At 43.4% G+C, this 20,209-nt stretch overlaps 1 protein-coding gene across 1 annotated transcript in view; it reads left to right on the top strand.

Moving 5' to 3' along the window:
• The first annotated feature begins 1,904 nt into the window (after positions 1–1,904).
• LOC145356928 (uncharacterized) overlaps positions 1,905–20,209 on the top strand; it is a 50,953-nt gene continuing 32,648 nt past the window's right edge. Inside the window, exons 1-3 of the mRNA XM_080209929.1 lie at positions 1,905–1,968; positions 4,149–4,325; positions 15,755–15,909. Of these exons, the coding sequence (XP_080066055.1) occupies positions 1,905–1,968; positions 4,149–4,325; positions 15,755–15,909 (396 nt within the window). The remainder of the gene's footprint in view (positions 1,969–4,148; positions 4,326–15,754; positions 15,910–20,209) is intronic.

Here is a 20,209-nt window from a genome sequence, read left to right as displayed (position 1 = left end):
TTGCTGTGACAGGGTTGTGTGGTGTCGTGGTCACTGTTCTCCTGAGGCTGGGTAGTTTGCTGCAAACAATGGTCTGTTTGAGGTTGTGCGGTCGTTTGAAAGCAAGAAGTGGGGGTGTGGGGATGGCCCCGGTGAGATGTTCGTCTTCATCAATGATATGCTGAAGACTTCGGAGAAGATGTCATAGCTTCTCTGCTCCAGGGAAGTACTGGACAACGAAGGGTACTCTGTCCACCGTGTTGGTGAGTGAGTCTGTTTGTGTGTGTGTGTGTATGTGAGAGTGTTTGTGTGTGAGTATATTTGAGTGTGAGTCCATTTGTGTGTGTGTGTGTGTGTGTGTGTGTGTGTGTGTGTGTGTGAGTGTGTTTGTATGTGTGAGTGTGTGTGTGTGCTTGTGTGCGAGTGAGTTTGTATGTGCGCGTGCAAGCGTGTGTGACTGTGTTTGTGTGTGCGTGTGTTTATGTGAGTATGTGTGTGCATGAATGCATGTGTGTGTGCGTGTGTGTGTTTGTGTGTGAGTGTGTGTGTGCGTGTTTGTGTGTGAGTGTGTGTCTGAGTATAAATGTATGTGTGTGAGTGTGTTTGTGTATCTGAGTGTATGCAACACTGACTGTGGGTAAGAGAATTAAGATGTTTGTGGATGGAAGGAAGAGAGTGTGCATATGTATTTTTTGTGAGGCAGAGAGCGAGAGGGGTAAATGGGTAATGGAGAGGGAGCTGGGGTCAGGGATGGAGAGACAGGGGAGAGAGAAGAGATGGGACAAAGAAGGGAGAGATGGATTATTCCGGGGGCTCAGCTCTGACGAAGGGTCATCTAGACTCAAAACATTGAAGCTATTCTTTCCCCACAGATGATTTCAGACCTGCTGAGTTTTTTCCAGGATTTTCCGTTGTAATACCTCTCACAGTATCTGCTTCTCCGTCATCATGCTGTCACTCCCTCCTCCTCTGTCCTTCTCTCTGCTTCTTTACTTTATACTTTGAGTCTCTCAGAATTTTCCTCTCTCGCTCTTATTCATTCATTTTCCCAGGTTCTCAACCTACTTAACTTCAGCCCATATCACGTTGTCTCTATTTCTCTCTCTCTCGCTCCACATCCCAACCCTCGTTTTTCTCCCATGATGTGGAGATTCCAGAGTTGGACTGGGGTGGGCTCAGGTTAAAGTCCAACAGGTTTATTTGGAATCAGGAGCTTTTGGACAATGCTCCTTTATCAAGACTCACCTGATACAGGAGCAGCGCTTGGAAAGTTCATGATTCCAAACGAACCCGTTGAATTTTGAACTAAAATTGTGAAACTTCTTACTGTTTCCCTCCCAGAGTAAGGTTGTATATCAGATGTATGGAGCTGGTATCAGCTGGTGCCTGTGCATTACTCATCACAGTTGAACCCACGTTTCTACTGTTCTTAGAGGTGATGTGTTTATATGTGCTGCAGGGTCTGAACTTTCTGATGTGTCCCAATGTTTCTGCATGTTTTCTCAGTTTGAGATACATTAGATTCAAGGGTAATTTTTTTTTTGCAGGCTCTGTGCCTCATTTAGAATATTGCTTCCAGTCATCGCACTGCCAGAAGGAAGTGAAGGCGGTACAGAAGAGGTTTACCAGGATGTTGCCTGGTCTGGAGGGTAATGGCTAGGAGGAGAGATTGGATAAACTCAGTTTGTTTTAACTGGAACAATGGAGTTGAGGGGTGACCTGAAAGAGGTTTACAAGATTATAGTGTGGACAGAGTGGATAGTCAGATACTCTTTCCAAGTGTAGAAAAGTCAACTACTAGGGGACATAGGTTTAAGGTGCATGGGGAAAAGTTTAGAGAAGATGTGCAGGGCGAGATTTTTACACAGAGACTGGTGAATGTCTGGTATGCACTGCCCATAGAGGTGGTGGGAGCACCAACGATAATGGCATTTAAGGAGAAACTAGACGAATATTTGAATAGAATGGGAATGGAAGGATACGGACTCTGTAAGTGCACACAGTTTTTGTTTAGGCAGACACCATGTTCGGAACAGATTTGGAGGGCCAAAGACTTTCTCTTGTGTGTACTTTTCTTTGTTCTTTGTTAAATAGTTCCAGATTATTGATGAACAGAATCTTGCAATTTATGTTCACCCAAAACCCACTTAAATCAGATAATTGACTATCCATATTTAAAGAGCACAGAGAGAGAGGGAGTCACTAACAATTCAAATTCACTTACTGAAATAGTCACAGATATTACTGAAACCATCTGAGATCTCGAGATGGAACTGATGGTGTTTGAATGGACAGCATCTTTCCACTTACTTTAATTGAAAATTTCATTGGCATTTTTCAGTGCTTGGAAAGAATTAACTCTATCTAAAGATAAATACTATCTATCACTGAACTCAATTTCGTAATCTGTTTATTCATATATTTTAAAAAATCTTCAAACCATGTTGCTACCTCAGTCCCTGAGGTAATTCTGCAGTGTATAAATTAAAGGCTTTGGGAATGTGTAACCTCAGAGTTTAACACAGAGAGATTGCCAGCAGCACGAAGAAGCGCATCACTTCACACTGAAGATGCTGCATCCAATTCAGATAGCTGAGAAAATATTCTGCACAATCATTGCCGTTATTGGTGTTCCTGATAAGTGACTTTAACCATTGAGGTGGTGTAAATCTGTGTCTGAGCGGCTGTCTGATTTTAAACTCTGAATGAAAATGCTCCATGTTGATCTCATTGTCACTGTTATACAGACTCCAGATATGTGATGTCATTCATTTAAATCAAATGTCTATAAATGTCTCTATGCTGTTAATCTTTCTGCCCATTGACAATGAGCCTCTATGTAACTGACGGGCTCACTGATCAATGAAGATATTGCATTTGGTAAAATCATGTGTAATGTTAGATTGGACCTCAGTGAAGATGATCTCTCTGAAAGAGCATTTAGTGGGAATAAGAACAAAATCAAACATTGAGTGTGGATCACTAACCAGGGCAGAATATCTGACACCTTTGAACAAGTACGACAGCATCTATTTTTCAGTGTACACTTGTACTAATTGTGGTTCATTCACTAGAGTGGAATATCTGACCAAAGTATCCATCTGTTCCGGGCACAATCTGTTATTTGTCCATGTGGAGTTGACTTGTGTTTGGGAAAGGAACTGGACTGAAGTTAGTTGGTTCTAATCTGAAATATATATATATATATTAAATTGATGAGCGAGATCTCCAACTGATGGATCTGTCTCTTTTAAGTTTGGTAAAACTCAAAGAGTTGCCTTTCTTTTAATGAAGTTTGTTGCTCCGTGTATGATGTGAAATTTCTCCACAGCTCTTTTTTCCTATTGAAAAGAAACAGGTGTCATCTATTTCCTGATGTAAGCAAACTAACAACAACTGTGCAATATTCCATGTTTTACTTTCCAAAAAATTGTGATTTGTTCACATTTTGATTAATTGAAAATGAATTGCAATGTACCTTTCCAGTTTGTTAATTTTTTTTTAAGCTCTGTTGCTGCTTCAAATGAGTTGTGAATCTGATCATCCAAACCTTCAATTCCTTGAAAGCATTCGGAGACTTTGCCGAGTGATTGGGGAACACGTGTTATTGTATTAATCATATTCTTCCACTGTGGTCACTTTCACTCTCAGTTAATATTTGTTTGTGCATTTTGAAATTATCATTTTGCTTCCTGATTCCATCTTGTTGATGTAAATGGTGAAGAAAAGTGACCTCAGCGTTGATCCTTGTGGAAATCCATTTCCCATCCTCCAACAATCAGAGTAAATCCCTTTAACTCATACTCCTTGTATTCCATCTCTCTAGCCAATTTGTTGTTTATTTTGCTGTTTGTCTTCTAATTCCACTTGCTCTGAGATTACTCATGAGTCTGTTGAGTCTTAACTTACTCAAGGCATTGAGAAGCTCAAAATGTCTGACATCGATCATATTAATCTAATCTATCATTCGTAATAATTGCTAAAATAATTCAATGGAATCTGTCAAGAAGGATGGTAATTTTGGAATACGTGCTGCCTCCTCTTTATCATAGTCTGTGTTACTTGATGCTTCTTTTCTCCTATAGAGTTGGTTCAATTATTTTCGTTCATACTTTTGAGATTGTGACTGGACGATTGTTCTTTGGAATTTTGTTTATTTTCTGATTAAGATTCAAGGATATCATCAACTGTCTATTGCTTTCCAATCCTGTGCTTAACTTCTGATGATCAGATGGTGAAGAAAGTAGACACGATAATCATTTTTATTAGCCGTGGTATAGAAGGTAGGAACCAGGAGGATATGATGGAGCTGTGGAAAATGCTCATTGAGCCTCAGCCAGAGCATTGTGAGGAATTCTGGTGGCCTCAATAGAAGAAGGATGCGATTGCTCTGGAAAGGACGCAGGCAAGATTCACCAGGATATTGCATGGGCTGGAGTGTTTCTGCAATGATTCGAGGTTGGTGCGGCTCAGTTTGCTTTCCTTAGAGCAAAGAACACTGAACGATGGACTTCATTGAGGTGTACAAAACAATGAGGGACACAGAAAGCATAGTTAACAATGAAGGTGGTGGAGGCAGGATGCATCACATCCTTTAAAAAGTACCTGGATGAGCATTTGGTACAGCATAACATTCAAGGCTATGGGCCAAGTGCTGGCAAGTGGGATTAGGTGAGTAGGTCAGGGCCTTTCATGCATCGGTGCAGACTCGATGGACCAAAGGGCACTGCAGTATTCTGTGATTCTGTGAACATTGGTGAAGCCACATTTTGAATACTGAGTGTGGTTCTGGTCGCAACATTCCCAGAAAGATGTGATTGCAGTAGAGGGGAGGCAAAGAGGATTCAACAGGATTCTGCCTGGAATGGGAAATTTCAGTTATGAAGAGAGATTGAGTCGATATGGGTTGTTTTCATTGGAGCAGAGAAGACTGAGAGGCGACTTGATCAACAAGTACAAGATTATTCAAGACACGGACAGAGTGGACAAGGAGCAGCTGTTCCCCTTTGTTGAAGGATAAGACACGAGTGGACGTAGGGGCAAGGTGAGAGTCAGAGGTTTATGGGGATGAGGAAAAATATTTTTACCCAGAGAGTGGTGATGGTCTGGAACGCACTGCTGGGAGGGTGGTGGAGCTGGGTTAGCTCACATACTTTAAAAAGTACCTTGATGAGCACGTGGCACATCATAACATTCAGGGCAATGGGCCAAGTGCTGGCAGATGGGATTAGGTGCGAGTTCAGATTTTTCTCATGTGTCGGTGCAGATTCCATGGACAGAAGGGCCCCCTTTGCACTGCTCAACTCTCATTTTCAGATTGGGAAGGGGTTGTTGATTCATTTGTAACACTTTTTAAATCCTCCCAGGATTTTACTCCATAACTCAGACTACCTGAGAGGGTGTGATTGGAGCTGTGATTACACACTGGGGATCCATACATCCTGCCTCTCTTTCTCAAATCCTCTCCCTTTATCACCACCTTTGCTTTGACCTTGCACAACCCTGGGTTTCCCCCTGTCTCTCTGTAACCCCCTCTTTCCCTTCTCTACATCTGCCAATGTCTCTCCCAATAATTGTAAATTTGGATGTTCTTATCTAGTTCCTAGTCCCTGCACCCAGCCCCCATCACCTCAAAATACATCCATCACTTCTAACTTCTTTTCTCTGTCCATATCTCTGCTTATTTTCCTCTCACTTATGTGCTATATGTTAAAGTGAGCGATGCAATATTTCTGACCTCCATTGCCAAAAACCACAAATCACATCGCTGTGAGGGGATGGAAAGAACCACATTATCTGAGGGTCTCCTGTTAGGAGATGCAGCTCCCAGTCTCTGGAGAATAGTCTCAGTCAGAGCCCCTGGGATTTCTGATTTACACAAATCAATCAATAAATAAACAAATTAATTAAATCAATTAAATAAACAAACAAACACATAAATAAATACATACTGGGAGATTAATTTAAAAAAAAGTCTATCAAGGAATGGACACAGCTTGTTCCCAGTTCAAGAGGGGGCTTTATTCTTTCTGTCACTGAAGGGACATGTATCCAAGCTCAGTGTACACATGGTGTTGATGGGCTGCTGGGGAGGATTGCACCCCTTGTCCTCTCTGGATATCATCATATTGTTGTACATGGGATCTTGCTCTGATTAAAAGCCACACAATAAAAACTGGAGAAAGAGAGAGAGATGTTAGAGGGAGATACACAGAAAAGGAGAGAAAGCGAGGGAGAGAGAGATAAATGCTGGAGAGACAGAGAGATATCGGGAGAAACAGTAAGAGAGAGAGAGATGTTGGAGAGGGATAGGCAGATGAGTTGAGGAAGCAAGAATCATGTTGAAGAATGGAAAAAGATTGGATGGGAAAGAAATCTAGATAAAGGGGAAGAAAACTGGAGAGAGAGGAAGAGGGTGTGAGAGACAGATACATGAAGAAAAGGGGTAAATGTAGAGAGGAAGAGGAAGAGAAGACTGGAAGGAGAGACCGACATAACAAGGTATCTGGAAAATAGAATCAGAAAAAGGCAGAGGGGAGAGACAGAATGGGGAAGAAATTTGAAGAGGGAAATATAAATAGAATAATTCAGAATTGACATCCAACTCCATCAATCCAGGAAAGTGCTCAGTCCGTGGTAGGCTCTGATAAATGGGTGCAGGAAGGGATGGCAGATCTAATTGCCAATCTCTGGTATATTTCTGTCCACGTTGGCTCTTATTGGAAACCTGCCCGGTCTGAGTTATTCCTCTAAAACAGATCAAATGAGAAATCCAACCTCACATCAATGTGTGAATGATCAGAATATGTAGACTGATTCCATCAAAGTGAGAGATGCATAATCCACACCTTCCAGTCCCACAGCCCATCCTTAACCAGCGGTGTTACATTGGTTACTTTCTAGTCTGCAATGTTGATCTCCAACACGTCTCCTCCAACAACACCGCCACCCCGGATTGAGACTGAAAACCTCTCCTTACTGTCGGTGCACACATCGAGAATGTTTATTCACTAATTTCCTGGCTCTTATCTCTTTTTCTCTGACAGCTAATTTATACACTGCAGAATCACCTCAGGGACATTCAGAAAGCAACATGGCTTGAAGTTTTTCTTAGTATTTGAATAAACAGATTATGACAGTGATGGAAAATATCTATCTTTAGATAGAGTTTATTGATTACATTCATTAGCTAATAATAAAGAGGAAAGATCTTGTCCACTCAAACACCATCAGTCCCATCTTTCGATCTCAGCTTGTTTCAGCGATATCTACCACTGGACTGTGACCATTCAGTAACTAAGTTCCCATTGTTTACATGACTCACTCTGAGTTTTTTAAATGAGGGCATTCAGTTGTGTGATTTTTGTCGGTTAGGGGTTAGAATAAATTGCAAAATTCAATATCTCGAACAGTTTGACCTGCAAAGAAAATAGTTTACCTGAATCTAATGCAGCTCCTCAAACTGAGAAGACATTTGGAAACAATGGGACATCTCCTAAAATTCAGACCCTGCAGCAGATACAAACACATCACGTCTTGGAGCACTACATGTGCATATTGAACTGTGACAAGTAATGCACAGGCACCAACTGATTCTGGCCCCATATCTCCTATACAACCTTATACTGGGAGAGAAATGTGCCGATATAAGGAGAGGGAGAGAGAGGGTGACAACCTGTGAATGTGGAAGAGATTATAAGGGATCCTGCAGCATTGGCAAAACACATCCTCTCTAAATTCATTTCAAAAATCTTGTTACAATCAGACATGGAGTGGGAGAATAGGGGAATTATTTCACTCCTCCTCACATAGTCATAAATTTAAGAGCATGAAAAAGAACAGGAATAGGCCATTTGGCTTCTCAAGCTAGCTCTATCATTCAATCAGGTCCGGTCATCATCTTAACTGTACTTTCCCTGTTGGATCCACATGTTTCTCAATTCTGTGATTGTCCAAACATCTATTGATTTCAGTATTGAATATATTCAACAACTGAGTATCCATCACCCTCAGGAAGAGAATGCCACTGATTCATAAATCTGAGTGAAGAAATTCCTCACCTCATCCTAAACAGTTGACACCTTATCTTGAGACTGGCTCCAGCAGTTCGAGAATCTTCAATCGGGGAAACTTTCTCTCAGCAATGACACTGTCTATCTCTCTAAGATTGAATATGTTTTAATAAGATCGTCTCTTATTCTTCTAATCTCAAAAGAACAGAGGTGCTGAGTGGAATTTTACGGCCTCGCTCAATCTGAGACTGGAAAATCCCATCCGAGATCAACAGACCTCCCCATTGTCCATCCATTGCCTGCTCCTATTCCTGTGCTGGGTGGGCAGTAGAATTCCAGCAACAATTTCTTCTCAGAGGGCATCCCTTTAATCATAGAAATCCACCTCATGAGCCTTCATTGCGAACCTTCTGAGGCAACAGTATCCTTCCTTAATTAAAGTGAAGAAATATATTATTTTCTAATCTTTCCCGCAAAGGGAATAATTTCCTATTTTCCCTCATGAAACTTCATTTTCCATCTTTTTGCCCACTCACCAAACCAGTCCATATTCCTTTGAGTCTCTTTAATCATCCTCACAGCTGGTTTTCTCATCTAGATTTGTATCATCATCAAATTAAGAGAGATTACAGTTGATTCCTTCATGTGTGCAATTGATCTAGATCACAATATAACTGAGGCTAAAGACCTGATCCTTTTGACACTGAGAGATGATAACCCAGCAACCTATATTCCTAGTCTCTGTTTGCTTTCTGATAAACAATCTTCAATCCGAGCTGATATATTAATTACAATCTCATAACATTCAATCTTGTGTATCAACCTCTAGTTTGGTATCTTATTGAAAGTCTTTTCAATCCAAACTATACTTTATTAAATAGTTCACCTTTGTCACCTTGCTGATTACACCCTCAAAACACTTGACTGCGAGTCAAGTTGGAATGCAAGTCTTTACAAGTAATCAAGTCTTAAGTGTTACGCAAGTCTGAAAGGTCCTTTAGGACTTGATTACCTGTAAAGACTCTCATTCCAACCATTATTGTGTAAATTGAGTTTGACTTTCTATGCCCTGTTTGTGAACTGAAATCCCGCTCACCTGATGAAGGAGCAGTGCTCCAAACGCTAGTGGATTTTGCTACCAAATAAACCTGTTGAATTTTAACCTGGTGTTGTGAGACTGCTTACTCTATTTTGTAATCAGTAACGTTAGAAAGCTCTCAGTCGTGCTTCTGCGATGAGCCTGATGGGAGATGGAGCAGACTTGTCCAACCATTTCACATGGACAGCCACACTTTAATTTCCTTCTCACTCATGGGGCAGTTGTGCAATTTTGGTCAGCTAAGGTTTGTCACAATATTAAACCTGAGTGTAAAAGGGAGATCAATGTCAAAGCAATATAGTCATTTTTTAGAAAGAATAATTAATAAAAATGACCATTACTGTTAAATTCTTTCCTACTGAGGGGTATCCTCAAGAACTCACTCCACAGACAGGCATTTGGTAACACAGATATTTACTGCAGTCTTACTCATTCCGCACTCCAAGCTATAACGACCCACTCAGAGCGGTTCCCAGGCAGATCACACCAAACCCAGGGTCATCTGACCCATTCCCTTAAAGGGGCTACACCCCAACATACAACCCAATTATAAAGTGCAAAATATCAGAGTTAACCAATAACCTTTTCGCTTAAGAAGCAGAGCCAGAGAGAGAGAGACCAGGCCTCAAGTCCTGGTCACCAGGGAAGGGGTGGGGCTGGGACCCAGCTAAGTAGTTGGGTTTAAGTAACACTGACCTTCCATTCCCCTCTTGTGGTGCACACTGAGTGAAACACATGAAAGCCTTTCATTAATGGGACACCATACATGTAACAGCCACATCTCCTTAACTGTGGCCCAAATGTCATATTCCTGGGTGTTCATGTTGAAAAGCAGAGGCTGTGATGTTAAAGCAGTGACTCCTACAGTTGTACACACAGTGTTAGTTACAAGGGCAGCAGATACATGGGAACACCACCACCTGCAGGTTCCCCTCTAAGCCACTCACCGTCCGGGCTTGGAAATACATCGTCATTTCTTCACAGTCGTTGGGTCAAAATCCTGGAATTCCTTCCCTAATGGCATTGTGGGTCAGCCCACAGGACTGCAGCGATTCCAGAAGGCAGCTCACCACCACCTTCTCAAGGGGCAACTGGGGATGGGCAAGAAATGCTGGCCAGGCAGTGATGTCCCATGAATGAATAAACAAACATTTCCATGTTCCAGCACAAGTCATGGGTTCCAATGGCTTCTCAAGGCGGTGTTCCTAATTTCTCAGCTTTAACTGAATTGTGGCACTAACATGCCTGAGGGCTCCTTAGTCCAACATTGCACACCTTTCATTATATCTTCAGGATGGCAACCAGAGACTAGTGGTGTTCCACAGGGGTCAGTGTTGGAACCACAACTTTTCCCTATATACAGTAATGAGCTGGAAGATGTGCAATGATGTACAGCAGCTACAGCTTCCTCCTGGTATTTTCCAGCTTCCTCCAGTAACATTGGATCCCATTGTTCCCGTGGGCAACATTCCTACCCTCCCCCTGAGCCCATTACCATTGATGTGTCCATGCTCCCTGTAGACCTCCTCATCCCTTCCCCTCTAGAGGCTGCATGCATGGTCACCTACAGAGGGGACCCTCAAGACAGTCTCACATACATTCTCCCCACACAATAATCAAAGAACAAAGAAAAGTACAGCACAGGAACAGACCCTTCAGCCCTCCAAGCCTGTGCCAGTCATGATGCCCTCATTAAAAACACCTTTCATTATATTTTCACCAAGTAAGGGCTGCCTCCTATAACCATAACCATCCCATCTACAGACCAGAGCAAAGGCGGAAGAAACAGAAAGGGCCTGAACACCAAGCTGTGCATTATCCCAATTGAACATACAGGTTTGCCCCTCCCTGAGAACTATAACTGAGAAAACAGCGGTGAGGGAACAGACCCAATTCCTCACCAGGTGCAGACTGCCCACTGAGATCCAGTCAAGTCAGGAGTCAAATATCATGCACAGAAAATTCCAGAAAGTCACGGGGAACCTGAGGGTTCTGTTGGCCATGGGGGTTCGTCAATAGCTATCCCCATGAGCCTTGTAGAATACGAGCTTCCCTCTTAGGAGAATGGATGTTCACCCAATCGGGAGGGAGCAGCAAGGGGGTGGGTTTAAAACCAGCTGGTTCGGCTCAGGCTGGCAAAGTCCTTTGGGGCTGACCTCTATACTGCAGCTGAACCTGGCAGACAGACCTTGCATTCATCTTGATCATGGCTGATCTTCAGATTCAATATCCTGACCCCCACCCACCTTCCACCCATATCCCTTGATCCTTTTAGCCCAAGAACTGTATCTAATTTCTTCTTGAAATCAGACAGAGTTTTGGCGTCAACTACATTTTGTGGTAGTGAATTCCATACATTCCCCTCTCTCTGGATGAAGAAATTTCTCCTCACCTCAGTTCTAAAATGGTTTACCCTTTATCCTCAAATTATATCCCTTAGTTCTGGGCTCCCCCACCACTGGGAACATTCTTTCTAAATCTAAACCTGTTAGAATTTTACAAGTTTCTATGAGATCCCTTCTCACTCTCCTAAACTCCAGTCAATATAATCCTCACCTGTCATAATGACCCTGAAGCAGAAAGAAATCCCACAACACCAGCTTAAAGTCCAAACAGGTTTATTTGTAGCAAAAGCCGCAAGCTTTCGGAACAGCCTGTCTCTTCGTCAGGTGGCTGGGAGTAGGATTGAGGGTGTCGTGGGATTTCTTTCTGCTTTACCCCAGCCCAACATCATGATGACCTTGTCCACTGCAGTTGGAGGATACTGTGCTCCACTCCCATCTTTACCATCACCTTGTTGCCCACTTGTGGTTCTCTTGATTTTGCAGCTTGCTGATCTCTCTCCAAATCCGGCACTGCCTGTCAGCCTCTAACTTCTTTCTTCATCAAATGTTATTATTTACTCAATTCTCCCACTTACTCTCCAATTCTGCCTCTAAATGGCCTTGCATTGGTTCCCCCCTCTATGATTCCTTCAGTTAGTTGGTTAGCTTGACCCGTTATTAGCTTGATGAGACTAATGGAAGTGTAAGATCAATCTGTATGTGTTGCCAACGTCCTCTGGGATGACGCTGGTGATGTTTTATTATGTTTGTTGCCTCCCCAGGGTTGCACTGCGCGTATGTAACACATTGCTGGCAAAATTGGGTAGTTTCTGTTCCGATTCCCTTCCACCACCAGCCCATTAAATCTGACACTTTGTTCTATCTGGTGTGCCTTGTCCCGTGGTAAATCCCTTGTAAGTCTTCTGCTACTTCTTGGGGCAACCACTTTCTCTTCTTTCCTCCACACTCCTTCACTATTCGGAGATTCTGTCACTTTATCTTCTCTTGCCTTTGAGTGGGGCTATCTGTGCACAGAAAAATCCACCAGCTTCTTCTTCACATGATTTGTGTTTAATTCTGTTAATATTAACTTGAATGTGGTCTCTTGAATAATTAGATTGATGTTCCTCTGTGCCTGACACTCCACACCTTCAGATTTCCTCACTCAACATCATTCAAAATATCATGAAAATATTCTCCATTTATCATGAGAGCGCTCTCTCTGCTGCCAATCCTGTACAGTAAGAAGTCTCACAACACCAGGTTAAAGTCTAACAGGTGCCAAGCCTGTACTGCTAGAGTGCTCTCCTCTGGTGGGATGCCTGTACTGCAGGGGAGGGAGAGTTAGAGTGCCCTCCTCTGGTGCCAAGCCTCGATGTGGAGATGCCGGCGTTGGACTGGGATAAACACAGTAAGAAGTCTCACAACACCATGTTAAAGTCCAACAGGTTTATTTGGTAGGACAAGCTTTCGAAGCACTGCTCCTTCATCAGGTGAGTGGGAGTTGTGTTCACAAACAGGGCTTATACAGATACAAACTCAATTTAATGGATGGAATGTGAGTCTTTACAGGTAATCAAGTCTTAAAGGTACAGACAATGTGAGTGGAGGGAGGGCCAAGCACAGGTTAAAGAGATGTGTATTGTCTCCAACTAGAGCAGTTAATGAGATTTTGCAAACCCAGGCAAGTCGTGAGGGGGTTACAGATAGTGCGACATGAACCCAAGATCCCGGCTGAGGCCGTCCTCATGTGCGCGGAACTTGGCTATCAGTCTCTGCTCAATGATTCTGTGTTGTTGTGTGTCGTGAAGGCCACCTTGGAGAATGCTTACCCAAATATCAGAGGCTGAATGCCTTTAACTGCTGACGTGTTCCCTGACAGGAAGGGGACACCTCTGCCTGGTGATTGTCGAGCAATGTCCATTCATCTGTTGTCATAGTGTCTGCATGGTCTCTCCAGTGTACCATGCTTCGGGACATCCTTTCCTGCAACGTATCAGGTAGACAATGTTGGCCGAGTTGCAAGAGTATGTACCGTGTACCTGGTGGATGATGTTCTCACGTGAGATGCTGGCATTTGTGTCGATGATCCGGCATGTCTTGCAGAGGTTGCTGTGGCAGGGTTGTGAGATATTGCGGTCACTGTTCCCCTGAAGGCTGGGTAGTTTGCTGCGAACAATGGTCTGTTTGATGTTGAGAGGTTGTTTGAAGATAAGTAGTCTCCCGCCATCAATATTTACTCCAATTTATCATCATTCAACTTGTCTTTCTCTCTCTGTGTTTTCAGCTGTCGTTCAAACTTTCCGTGACCTTGTATGGCTGTGTCCCCAGTGTACGGTGACTGTATGCCAGGCGCTACCAGGCTGCGAGGAGAACATTCAAGACAGTGAGGTATGTTAACAGGAATGTGATAACAGTTTGTGTTTATAGTGGCCTGCGTGGGCTTTTCACTTTTTACCTGAAATGTCCCAAGTTAAAAACCTTAGCCAGTCTCAGCCAGATTAATGCATTTGATTTTGTTGTCCCCACGCTGGGGTAAAGTGTGTGGCTGAGATGGAAACACTGAGCCAGAATTCCCACAGCTGTTCAACCCATGCCCGTGCCTTTTAGAATCATGTGGATATCGGACAAGACTTAGATCTGGGTTATCCCCATGGTCATATAGCTTACCAATACACGGTGGACTCAGACAAATAATTGAATAGCATTTAGATGGATTGCTACAGAAAAGCTTGGCCCTTGGAGACTTGCAGGATTTGAAGTAAAGCTTTAGAGAATGGTTCTTTTCCAAACAAATTAACTAAAGCCTCGTCTCTGTTCTTCCCTCTACCCCCCTCCCCTCTCCAACCAGGGGAAGTAGTCCCTGGTGGCACAGTAGTTAGCACTGCTGCCTCTCAGCGCCAGGGAACCGGGTTCAATTCAAGCCTTGGGTCACTATCTGTGTAGAGACTGCACATTCTCCCCATGTCTGCATGGGTTCCCTTCGTGTGCTCCAGTTTCCTCCCACAATCCAAAGCTTTGCGGGTTAGGTTGATTGGCCATGCTAAATTACCCCTTGGTGTCACGTGGATTAGCAGGGTAAATATGAGGGGTTACGGGAATAGGGCTGAGGTGAGTCTGCAGCCAGTGTGGATTCAATGGGCTGAATGGCTTCCTTCTGCACTGTGGGGATTCTATGATACTAAGATGTTGGAGGAATAGAGTAATTCCAGTGTTTGCCCGTCTCCTGGAACTGCAGAAATGATTAATCTTGTAACATAGTCTTGAAATGTTTTGATGTGGTGAAGTATTTTATAAATACAACAGTTTTATTTTTGAAGTACAAGACATATTGGTGAAGCTAATTAATAGCCAGGAAACATTTCAATGAAGTTCTAAGCGGGTTTAGTCCAAGGAACTCCAGCTATTAGGAGTTTGCGTTTACAAGAAAACTTCCTCTTCTGAACTGATAGTTCATTTCTAAGCCGCATTTCACTTGATGTTCCAACGCATTATATTTGACTAACTTTTTATAAAGGAAAAGAAAGCATGAAATTTTAGCAAGTGAGCAGCAGTGAAGTGTTGCTTAATCTGAATTGGTGAGATTGGTTAATGGATAAGTGTTAACCGGGTTATCAGGTGTACTCCCCTGCCCTTTGCCTAAGCAGGCAGCATACTCTGCTTAATGTCTCTCTCAAAGTATGGCATCTCCAACAATACATCACTCCCTACTGCTGTGCAGAAGATTCTGTGCTCAACACAAGACTTAAATTTTCAACCCTCTGACTTGGAGATCGGAGTCCTATCGCTGAGCTGACAGAACTTGGCTTGTACAGATGGACATCTAGCTTCTTCTCCTTGGGTAGCTTTGTAGCTAAATGCATGACTCAGCGGACTAAATAGACTCATGATTTGCCAGTTTAATTCTCAATTTGTACGGGGACAACACCTGATTACTCCTAGGGTAAGGTTGAAAAAGTTGTACAAAACAGCTGGGCCTGATCAAAAATTCAACAACTATCCTCCAACTGTTCTGGAAGGGCTTAGGAGTGTCATTGTGCGAGGACAGAATTGGGCTCAGCTACAATGTCTTCCACAGTCTCCACCCGAGCACCCTGTTTGAAGTAATGCATGAACCGTGCTGGAGAACAGCTGGTTCAAGGGAGTTGAGAACAAACTGTTTCGTTCCAGCTATTTTCTGAACCATATTTTTAAAGGGACTTTCCCTTTTTCCCCCTAGCAGTTGGAGAAAGTACCAAGTTTGGTCAATATTAAACTAGTGTTTGCTGGTACATTAGATTTCTTATATAGGCTTTAGAGCTTGTTCATTGTGGCCAATCTTTATGTTTAACTTTCATCAGATTCCAGTTGGATCCACGACAATAGTATTGGTTTTGCACTGATCCAGCAGAGGCGACAGAGGGACTTCACTGGAACGTTCTGGGAGAAATCGGCAGAAGCCCCACTGAGAAGTGGGAAGCGGAAGATCTGGTGTCCAGGAGGGCACTGTGAGGAGGTAAAAGCAAAGTGTTGTCTTACTCTGCTGCAGTGGTAGAGGATAGAAGGGAAAGAGCTGATTAGAAAGGTGGGATTAGTAATAATTTTATTACTTGTAGTCTGGGGTAATTTCTGTGCTTCATATTCAGTAGTAATGTGGAGCGAGAAAGAAGGGCCCGAAAGAATTGGATGTAATCTGAAATAAAACATCGGGAAAGCTATAATCTGATCTAAATCTGCACTAAATTTAAAAGCTAACTAAGTAGAGATGGCTGGACAGGCGATGAGGGAGTTGGTAGATCCCATTGTGAGCTGCCCTGATCACTTCTGCAGCAAGTATTGGCAGCTCGAGGAACTCCAGCTCAGAGTTGCTGAGCTGGAGTCTGAGCTTCAGACACTACGGCACATCCGGGAGGGAGAGAGTTATCTGGACAATTTGCTTCAGGAGTATTAATGGGAGATTTCAACATGCAGCTGGACTGGGAAAATCAAGTTGGTGGTGGATCGCAAGAAAAAGAAATTGGGGAATATCTATGGGAGGTTTTTCTTGAGCAGCTTGTGTTAGAGCCCACTAGGGAACAGGCAATTCTGGATCAGGTGATGTGTAATGAGGCAGACTTGATCAGGGAAGTTAAGGTGAAGGAATCCCTAGGGGACAGTGACCACAATGTGATAGAATTCGTCTTGCAGTTTGAGAGGGAGATGTTGGAATCGGATATAACAGTGCTACAATTGAGTAAAGGAAACTACAGGGTTGTGAAGGAGGAGCTGGCTAGACTTGATTGGAAAGGGAGCTGAGCAGGAAAGACTGTGGGACAACAGTGGCAGGAATTTTTGGGATAATTCAAAAGGTACAATGTAAATTCATTCCAAGGAAGAGGAAGCATGTTAAGGGGAAGACGAGGCAACCATGGCTGACAAGGGAAGTCAGGGATCGCATAAAAGTAAAGGAAAGAGCATAGTGAGGAATAGTGGAAAGCCAGAGGATTGGGAAGGCTTTAAAAGCAAACAGAGGACAACTAAAAGACAATAAGGGTGGAGCAGATGAAATATGAGTGTAAGCGAGCTAGTAACGTAAGATTGCAAGAGTTTTTTTTAGATTATAGAAGGTAAAAGGGAGGTAAGAATGGACCTTGGACCACTGGAAAATGAGGCTGGAGAAGTAGTAGTGGGGGACAAAGAAATGGCAGAGGAACTGAACGGGTATTTTGTGTCACTCTTTACAGTAGAAGACACCAGTAACATGCAGAACTTCAAGAGAATCAGGGGGCAGAGGTCAATGTAATGGCCATCACTAAGGAGAAGGTGCTAGGGAAGCTGAAAAGTCTGAGTGTGGATTAATTACTCAGACTGGATGGACTTCACCCCAGGGTTCTGATAGAGATAAGCTGAGGAGATTGTGGAGGCATTGGTGATGATCTTTCAGGAATCATTTGAGACAGGGAAGGTTCCGGAGAACTGGAAAAAGGCTGAAGTAATACCCCTGGTTACAAAGGGAGGGGGGCAGAAGATGGGAAATTGTGGGTCACTTGGAAATGCATAGTAAAATAGGACTGAGTCAGCACGACTTTGTTAAAGGGAGGTCGTGTCTGACAAATCTGTATGAATTCTTTGAGGCGTTAACAAAGAAGTTAAACAAAGGAGAGCCAGTGGATGTGATTTATTTGGATTTCCAGAAAGCCTTTAACAAAGTGCCTTTCAGGAGGCTGCTAAATAAGCTCAGAGCCAATGATGTTAGAAGATAGAAGATTGACTGACAGAATGCAGAGAGTGGGGATAAGGGGGTCATTTTCAGGATGGTAACCGGAGACTAGTGCTGTTCCACAGGGGTCAGTGTTGGAACCACAACTTTTCACTATATACATTACTGAACCGGAAGATCGAACTGAGGGCACGGCTGCTAAATTTGCAGATGATACAAAGATATGTCGAGGGACAGGTAGCGTTGAGGAAGTGGGGAGGCTGCAGTATGATTTGGACAGGTTAGGAGAGTGGGCAAAGAAGTGGCAGATGGAATACAATGTGGGAAAGTGTGAGGTTATGCACTTTGGAAGGAAGAATAGTGGTGTAGCCTTTTTTTTAAATGGGGAATGTCTTCAGAAATCTGAAACACAAAGGAATTGGGAGTCCTGGTTCAGGATGCTTAAAGTTAACATTCAGCTTCAGTTGGCAGTTAGGAAGGCAAACTCAAAGTTAGCCTTCATTTCTGGAGGGCAAGGATGCAAGAGCAGGGATGTACTGCTGAGGCTGTATAAGGCTCTGGTCAGACCCCATTTGTAATATTGTGAGCAGTTTTGGGTCCCATACCTAAGGTAGGATGTGCAGGCCTTGGAGGGTGTCTAGAGGAGGTTCACAAGAATGATCCCAAGGATTATGGGTTTGTCATATGAGGGACAGTTGAGAAGTCTGGGTCTATACTCGATGGGGTTTAGAAGGATGAGGGAGGAATCTAATTGAAACTTACAGAATACTGAGAGACCGAGATAGAGTGGACATGAGAGAGTGTTTCCACTAGTGGGAGAGACTAGAACTCAAGGGTACAACCTCAAAGGAAGGGGTGCTCCTTTCAAACAGAGATGAGGAGAAGTTTCTTCAGCCAGAGGGTGGTGAATCTGTGAAACTCATCGTTACAGAGGGCTGTGGAGGGCTGGTCATTGAGTGTCTTTAAGACAGAGATAGGTTCTTGATCAATAAGGTGATCAAGAGTTACAGGGAGAAGGCAGGAGAATGGGGATGAGAATCATATCAGCCATGATTGAATGGCGAAGAAGACTCAATGGGCCGAATGGCCTAATTCTGCTCCTATATCTTATGGTCTTGCATTCTGTGTATTGACGATCGCCGTGAAGGTCTATGCCATTTACAATATGGAGCCTTTTCCAAAAGAAACTGGTCAGCAAGTGAGGCAATTCGTTAGTTCCCTGGTCACAGACCACCTGATGTGGAATGTTGTACCGACCAGCAGTGCATCCATTTGTTTGGACCTCTGCCAAAATCCCTGTCCAGAAACCTGACCACTTCTTGCTTTCAAACAACCGCACAACCTCAAACAGACCATTGTCCGCAGCAAACTGCCCAGCCTCAGGAGAACAGTAACCATGACACCACACAACCCTGTCACAGCAACCTCTACAAGGCATGCCGGATCATCGTCATGGATATCATCATCTCAGGTGAGAACACCATCCACCAGGTACACGGTACATACTCTTGCAATTGGGCCCACGTTGTCTACCTGATATGGTGCAGGAAAGGATGTCCCAAGGCATGGTACATTGGGGAGACCATGCAGACGCTACAACAGTGGATGAATGAACACGGTTGGACAAGACTGTTCTCTTCCTGTTGGGGAACACTTCAGCGGTCACAGGCATTCGGCCTCTGATCTTCGGGTAAGCGTTCTCCAAGGCAGCCTTCATGACACACGACAATGCAGAGTCGCTGAGCAGAGACTGATAGCCAAGTTCCGCACACATGAGGACGGCCTCATCCGGGATCTTGGGTTGATGTCACACTATCTGTAACCCCCACAACTTTCCTGGGTTGCAAAATCTCACTAACTGTCCTGGCTGGAGACAAATCACATCTCTTTAACCTGTGCTAAACCGTCTCTCCATTCACATTGTCTGTATCTTTGAGACTTGGTTACCTGTGCAGACTCTCATTCCAACCATTATTTTGTAAATTAAGTTTGTGTCTTTATATGCCCTGTTTGTGAATGGAACTCCCACTCATCTGATGAAGGAGCAGCAACTGCTCCAAAAGCTGGTGGATTTTGCTACCAAATAAACCTGTTGGACTTTAACCTGGTGTTTTGAGACTTCTTACTGTGTTTATCCCAGTCCAACACTGGCATCTCCACATCATACAAGCCTGACATCAACAATTCAGCTTCATGGATCACTGATATTTTTCACTGTCGGAGTCACCCATTGAAAGCCACACCAAGGGACAGATTGTGATCTGTCTGTGAACACTGCTCGCAGTCTTACCGTCTGGGACACAATTGTCCTACCAAGATTCTTTAAGAGCCAGCCCATTTGGTACTGTGTTATTGAACATACTTGTGTTCAGGTTGGTCCCATAATGTGTGTGCACTTTATCTTTTAATTGTAGGAACAGGAAGGAACAGGAAGAGCTAATTCAAGTTTTACTCTTCTGGTCAATGCAACAGATGAATGACCTGCCCTGACTTCCAATTAAACTTTGCAATTGATGAAGAAGTTATGTTAAGGTGGCACAATTGAAACTTATCATGCTACTGCGTAGACCATCCTTTACTTGGAAATGTGGAATACAAAATGCTAGAAGTGGACGGC

Source organism: Carcharhinus amblyrhynchos, chromosome 22 (assembly GCF_965287045.1).
Source record: "Carcharhinus amblyrhynchos chromosome 22, sCarAmb.v2.hapA, whole genome shotgun sequence".
Lineage (NCBI taxonomy): Eukaryota > Metazoa > Chordata > Chondrichthyes > Carcharhiniformes > Carcharhinidae > Carcharhinus > Carcharhinus amblyrhynchos.
Note: the sequence above shows the minus strand (reverse complement) of the source record. Positions and strands in the feature narration are given on the sequence as shown.